The sequence below is a fragment of the Myiozetetes cayanensis genome, unplaced genomic scaffold (assembly GCF_022539395.1).
Source record: "Myiozetetes cayanensis isolate MyiCay16 unplaced genomic scaffold, myiCay2020 scf28, whole genome shotgun sequence".
NCBI classification, from domain to species: domain Eukaryota; kingdom Metazoa; phylum Chordata; class Aves; order Passeriformes; family Tyrannidae; genus Myiozetetes; species Myiozetetes cayanensis.
The window spans coordinates 3,346,392-3,353,690 of record NW_026087499.1 but is presented as its reverse complement, the minus strand read 5'-3'; the positions used below and the strand labels follow the sequence as shown (position 1 = coordinate 3,353,690).

General features: G+C 48.2%; 1 protein-coding gene across 3 annotated transcripts in view; it reads right to left on the bottom strand.

Moving 5' to 3' along the window:
* Nucleotides 1–737: 737 nt before the first annotated feature.
* Nucleotides 738–7,299, bottom strand: part of SPSB1 (splA/ryanodine receptor domain and SOCS box containing 1) — a 28,498-nt gene continuing 21,936 nt past the window's right edge. For all 3 annotated transcript variants that reach the window (XM_050322288.1, XM_050322286.1, XM_050322287.1), the window contains exons 2-3: nt 6,324–7,140; nt 738–2,724 (exon numbers count right to left, since the gene is read on the bottom strand). In XM_050322288.1, the coding sequence (XP_050178245.1) occupies nt 2,597–2,724; nt 6,324–7,017 (822 nt within the window). In that variant the 5' untranslated portion in view covers nt 7,018–7,140 and the 3' untranslated portion in view covers nt 738–2,596. The remainder of the gene's footprint in view (nt 2,725–6,323; nt 7,141–7,299) is intronic.

Below are 7,299 nucleotides of genomic sequence, written 5' to 3'. Positions count from 1 at the left end.
AAAACAGAGCAACTTACAGCAGTGGGTCGGGAGTGACTGAAAAGCAACACCAAGTAACATGAGCTGAATCAAGTTCATGACCAGGGGAAGTTTCTGAGAACACACTGAAATCCATCAGCCATTTTTCAAGCACACAGGAATGACTCCCAACAGTCAAGCTTAACCTTCCACAGCACCTTCTGGAATTAACTGTGCTGTTCTTCTGGCCAGGGATCCCCTCCAGCCCTCACCATTTTATTTTGTTTTCTTCAAGCCACCACCTCCCTAAGAAAAATGACAGTCAGGTATCAGCATGAAGTAGGAAGTCAGTGATTTGCTTATTAACCTCTTTTCTGAAAGAAGAGAAGTGACTTGCTGTAATGTAGGAGGGAAGCTCTATTGAATCTATTTTACATTGAATAGAAAAAGGAGTATGGTGTAATAAATCAGCTGTAAACCAAGTGAAATCAGGAACCCAAGGCTGCTGTCCCGTCATGGACTGTAACAAACTCCATCTTTTAGGCAACAGTGGCAACTGCACACAAATCTCAGGTTCCCACACCTTACCATCCCGTACCAATGCACCTTGCCCTCCATCTGTACACACCTTTTAGATGCCTTTAAATTGTTTTCCTTCCAAGCAGAGACAAGGCCACAAGAGCCCTTGCTTTGCCTGCCTGGGCAGGCTTCCTGGCAATAAGCTCACTGTTCATGTAGAAACCAAGCATAAAGAAATCTGAATAAAAACCACCACCAAGTAATATTTAATAAAGTTTATTAGGTTACTGAGTATTATCTACAGTCATAAAATAGCCAGAATTTAAAACTGTACAAAGTAACGTCCTGGTGAAGTGAGAAGAGAGGGAAACGTGGGAGCACAAAGAGCATTAGGAGTAGGGAGAACACAGCTACTTCCCTGGAGTTCTGGAAGACACTGGTTCGAGTTGAAGGCAACCAAGTAGGGCTCCACACACACACACACTGAATTTTCCTGTGTCCCACCTTGCAACAGAAACTAGTACAAACCCCTACGTTGAAAAAAACACAAATCATATAATATTAGAATAAAAAAGGGGCACATCACACCCCACCCAGTCTTGGCACCAATTCCGTGCTTTAAAAAATATACTATGCAAGTAGTTTATTTTAAAAAAGGTACCCTACAGCAGCTGTTTAAAACATGTTCTTATACATACACCACAAATATATATATTAACATTTTTAACAACTAAACTCATTTGTACCTACACAGAACTGAAGGAATAACTCAAGAGCAAAACAAACAAAAAAAAAAAACCAACCATACAAACATTTTTTTCAAGACAAAGAAATGTGCAAAATAACCCCAGAAAGGCAGCATAGTAACCTGTGGAGAGGTCAAGAGAGCAGCTCCTGGTAGTAAAGGAGTGTCATCCTCTTTACTTGGCTACTGAGGTGAGGATCTATTTGGGATGTGCTGATTTTGCCTGAATTGCTAGTCCTGTTTATTGCAGTTCTCTCCTGCCCCCCAGCTCTGGAGAGGTTTAGTTTGTTCTTGCTGTGCCTGGAGATCACCTCACTGGCCTCTGTCAAGGTCTCACAAGTGACATTCTGCAGCAACCACCTCCTGGATTTCTCATCTGCTGATGGTTCTTCTGCAGCCCACACTGGAACCACCTTCTCTGGGACAACTTCCCACCCCCAAGGAAGGAACAGAGAGAACTATTCCTGCTGCATAGTTAAGTGGAGATTATGCCAATGGTCTAGGACAGAACAAAGCCTGGTTTGGATGAATTTAAGCAGCTTATCTGAGAATTCCCTGGCAGAGCCATTAGAGAAGCACATCAGTCTGTTCCTCTAAAGCTTTACCATGGAACAGGTTAGAAATCACACCCAGTGAGTCTGTGCCAATCCACTGAGTCAAACCCACTAAGAAGAGTCAGAGCAGAGAATGGAGCAGGAGAAAGAGCTGGTGATAAACACGAACATGGAACATGGAACTCATGATCTGGGAAACAGCACTAGAACATGGTGAGACGTCCCAGCAGAGATACAGACATCAGCAACACAACCTCCTTCTCCAAATTAACAAGTGGCCTGGTGGAAGGGTTTTAGTTTTGGTGTTTCAAGGCTTGGGGTTGTACCTATTTTTTTTTTTTTTTTTTTTTTGGTTTTTAAAATCTCAGCAATTAATTCCTCTTGGTATTCCAGACTCTTTCCAACTCTGCTGGCCATCTCATGCCTTTCCATTCTTAGGACCTTCCCACTCCTAATGCCTCCCCTTTCCCCCAGATCATGTCCTTCCCTTTAGCTGGTACAGACAAATCATTTCACTCCTAGGCCCTTGAAGCCAAAGGACAAAGCACAGCTTTCCTCAGGAGAAGCAGGGAAGCACAGAGCTTCTGTGAGCGTGCTGGGGCAAGTGACTTCCAAAGAACAAAACACTCAGCTGTGAAACAAGGATTACTTGGGAGCTTGCCCAATAAGGGCACATGGAGGCTTAAGCAGTGGCAGGAATACTTTGGCCGAGGAGTCCCAACAGTAGCGATGACACGAGGGTGGAGAGCCCGTTGCTCGGCGGGTCAGCTCCGACGCATTGCCTTGGTTCCAGCTCTCTGTCTGTCCTCGGACACGAAGGTCATTGGTAGAGCAGGTAACTCTTGAGGGAGGCTGGCAGGGGCAGTGTAGGGATCTCAGTCAGTCTCTCCTTGCCCAGAGCAAGCCTCACTGCTCGCCGACACAAGTCCATCAAAGGCAGTGGTTCAGCTGGGGAGAGAGAAGCCGAGACATCAACATCTCAACCCGCAAGATTTGCACGATTCAATTTGCTGGTTCTAAAAACCCCCCAGAAGAGACTGAGCAAGAAGAGTGAATGCCTGGCATGTCTGCAGGACCTTAAACCCTTCAGCATTCACATATCAGCAACTTCAACTCAAATACACCAGCAGAGCATGATGTTTGTGTACGTTATTTAAGCCATACAGGTGTGAACAAAACAACCACCAGAATCCCCAAAAGGAAGTTACCCCTCTGCAACACCATTCATTCAAGTCAGAACACAGCTTGTGCCTCTTACTGCAGTGCCCAAAAACTTTTGTAAGAGTGGCTGAAGGAAAAGGCTGCAGCAGTATGAGAGCATCACATGGCCTGGGCACCCAGAAGGCACCATGATTTGTCTCATATATAGGATAACAGCTGTCAGCCCCCTTCATTTGTATCACATAGTTCCCATGAAAAACAAAGCCATCTGTCAAAGCTTCGTGTCACCACTTGCATTGTGACATTTTCCACTAGAGGATTCCCTCCTCTGTCACAAACCTGGGAAGGATACAAGCCCTTGGCTATCTTTTTTTGCATCCTGTACTTAAAGCACTGAACAAGATAATACAAGTTTTTCAGGAATGGCACATGGGGCCCTTTGCTGTTGAGGAGTCATTCACAACTTAGAGGGGACTAAGGTCAAAGCCAGAGTTAACAAACACATCCCAGCTGCACAGAGGGGAAGATTCCCATTAGTTACTCACAGCTCCTGCTGCTGAGTCTGTCAATGCTCACCTTTACCCAACATGCTACTCCAGCCTAAGGGGTTTCTCCTCCCCCAAGAGAAAACACAAAAGACATCCCAAAGCAGAGAACTAGATGTCCTTTTAACAGCCTAGGGGCTCTGCCTGCACCCTTGGAAAGCTTCCTTTACAGACCTCTTGGGCTGAACACAGACCTAAAAGCACCCACAGGCGTGGAATGAGTTTGGCTGAGAAGCTGCAGTTGTCAGCAGCTTTGACAGATACCAACACAGCTTATAGCTTCTACTACTATATGCAAAATTACTCACTGTTCATACAGCTTTTGAAACAGAGGAGGGACAGAGAAAGCTTACTTTCTCTGAGCATGGTCATGTTACTGCATTTATTTTTTAACCAGAATTCATTCCATCAATAAGGTGGCTACAAGTACCTTCCTTCCAGGTTCAAAGGTAACACTGAAAATCTGAAACAGAAGGGTGTTGTCAGTAGCCTCTGATCAGGTCACTCCTGATTCTACTTTGGAAAAAAATTAACAGCCAAACTGTTCCATGCAGAAAACACTTCCAATGAGAAGGGGGAAAAGTAATCTTTATCCAAGTTTTGGCAAAAAGTCTGTGAGAAGGAGAGTTTGTTAGCTGAGGAGTGACTTGGTAACAAAGTCAGGAAACACAGGCTTGAATTGGTCTGCCTCCTCCTCATGTTCACAGCCAGAGCTGAACCAATGCTCTATTTCCTCTCTGCTCTGTCCCTGCTGTGGATCCCAAGCTATCACCTCCTTCCAGGGGAAGCTGCAGTGAAATGGTTTTTTCCTATCAGTTGTGCATTAGTTACTCCTGATCATTAGTTACTCATAATCATGCCTCTATATGCACACCTCTCCTGCACTGACAGCTGGGTGGGGAGCACATGGATGTGTCAGGGCAGCGCTGCTGCTTCCCAAAGCCCCACCATTTACCACACGTGTTCTGTGTCACAGGGAAGACCTGGCTGCAAGCCCTGCCCCTGCCCCACTTCAGGATCCACGCTGCCTCTTCCACAGGGACAGGTCCCTGCAGCCAGACTGCACCTCTGTGACACTGCCAGGGAGGCCAATTCCTGGCAGCACTCCTTTGGCACTTCCCAAAGCAGCCTATTCTTAAACCACTGGGGTACAAACACACTGCATTCAGAGTCTGTCCCAATTCTGCCTGCTCTGTGTGGAGATAGCTGGGACGGGGGCATTGTCTAGCCAGCATCCCAGGGGACGAGGGGCCTGACCTTCAAAGCCTACAGACATTAACATAACAAATACATTTCAGTTTGAGGGCCTTAAAAGGAGAGGATCTTCCACAGAGATTAAGAACAAGAACTTTATCCTCATCTAGTCTGCGCTGATAACCCAGTCTGAGGGGAGACCAAAAGAGAAAGCACACACATATCTGACCTCCTTCCATTCACAGGCACTACAATCACTGGACAGTGTTGCTATTGAATGCTCAGAAGTGGTTAGAGCCAGACACCTTCTTTCTATCAGTGCCAAAATAGCATCCCGTCATTCCTGGCCCCATGCCCACAATTCACTCCTATGCTGAGAGCACATTACAACCCATCCAACCCTGGAGGTGGCCATTTCCTTGCTAAGTGCAGCTCTGCTCCAGCAATTCCACAGCCTTGCTGGCTTTGAGGGGAGCTGCAGGTTTTGGCTTTGGCCCTTCAGCAAAACCTGGTTCCTGGAGCTGCTGCCATTCTGTAAACTGTTGGGGCAGGAGGGTCTGGGCTTCTTTCTTTTGGTAAGAAAATGCTCTGCCAAGAGCTCTCTCCTTGCTCTTGATGAGATGCAATGTATTTCTCAAAGCACTTGTGGATTTTGCTGCCATCCCTTTGCAGGGCTTTCCTGGTTATTCTGACAGCTCAGTTTTTCTGGTGCCTGGTGGCAGCTCTGCTGTACCTCATGCCAGCAGTGCCAGGGTTTGCCAGTGCTGGCCCAGCATTAGGACACCTCTTAAGCACAAGGAAAGGAGCCCAATATGCTACAGCCTTTGGGCAGACACTGTTCTGGAATGTAGGGGAAACACTGTTCTTCATATCAATTCTGCCAAATTTATTTCACCAGCAGCATAAATCCAGATTTTAATCCACTTCCTTCACCTCTCTCCTCCACCCTACCCAGAGGACTGAGTCACAGTCTAGCCCCATGGGAACTTCTGACTATGAGAGATAACAGACTTTAGCACATTTGGACAGCCAAATTTATTACTAAGCTTAGTTAGAGATTGATGTGCCTGTTAGTAAAGGGCCTGGCATGCAAGCTGGGCTGACTACAATATCCAGCCCCCTGCTAGAAATGAGCACACCCTGCTCTGAAAGAAGCAGAGAAGTGAGCTACTTTTTTCAAAGATGAGACATTCCCATTTTCTTAGCTAGGGACAGATTTTCCCATTCTTGCCTGAAAGGGATTTTAAAAGTCCCTTCATTATCCATTTAAGGAAGGGGACTGTCTCAGACCATTTTCTCTGAAGAGACACCAGGATTACATTGCAAATAATGCAATTTTCAGAAGAACATTTGCTGGTGCTTTGGTTGAAATACAGAAAGGTTTGTCACCTCTAGTCAGACAGCTGGCATCACCTTCCCCCACCACGCTCTCCCACTCAAACCCTGCAGTGCCTGGGTACAGGTGTACAGCCAAACTGTCTGGGTGAGCCACTAAGGATTTCAGAGCTGAATCCAGCAACCCTCCTGCCCACATGAAGTCCTCACCTCCCCAGAAGGATGGAGCCCCTCCCCAGGCTGTCCCAGTGAGCCTGCACTGCAGCAGCAGCAGGTTTGTGCAGCCAGAACAAACACAGGAGCCATACTCACGGTCGAGTCCATTCAAGTAGCACATCCGTATCTCACAGTGTCCCCACACTGCGCTCACCACCGGGTAGAGCTTCTTCCCTTTGAGTCCTCGAAACGCAACCCCCATGTACTGCCCATCGACAATGAAGCTCAGCGTCCCATCATCCATGTCCAGGACCACCAGGAAGGAGTCGGGCACGATGAAAGTCTCGTCCGGCTCCAGGAAGGCGGGGTAGGTTTTGCTGGGCTGGTTCTTGCCGTCGTGGTAGAGTCTGTTGCGGCCCAGGTCCCAGCCCCACGACTCGTGGTTGTTCCCCACCAGGGTCGTGTAGCCCACCGAGTGCAGGGGGGCGTCGGCCGTGGCCACCCCCACCACGGCGTGGGTGCCCCGCTGCCGCATGGCCCACGTGATCTGCCACACGTGCAGCCCCCGCGTGTACCCCACCTTGCCCCTGATGGCGTCCGTGCTCTGGGCCACCGGATGCCGGTGAAATATGAGCTTGTCGTCCTCCTTCACGAACACGTTCAGCGAGCGGTCGTCGTTGTTCCACGAGTGCAGCAGCTGCACCTCGTAGGACACGGGAGGCATGTCCAGCAGCAAGTCCAGCCGCGTGGGTTTGCTGTAGTCGAGTCCTTGGAGCTCCTGTTTCAACGGCCTGTACACAGGGTCCCTCATATCCACAGTCTTTATCCCACCTGTGACCTTCTGACCCATGGTGTGTCCTGGTCTCACCTCTTTACAGGCTCATCGGGTTCACCTGGCAGCTCCTGCTGTCATTCAGCCCCGCAGAAAAGGTCGCTAGGAGACTTCGTCAAGATGTGCACCGCTCAGGATTGCCTAACGGATGGAAAGCAAAACAGGAGACAAGTTAAACATTAGCACACGCAGCCTTGCGTGCCACATTTACAGAGCACAGCACTCATCTGTTTATCCCAACACCCTGCCCTGCCTTTCCACCAGCAAGGAAGGGTTCCACGGATAGCCTGGCAAAGCACA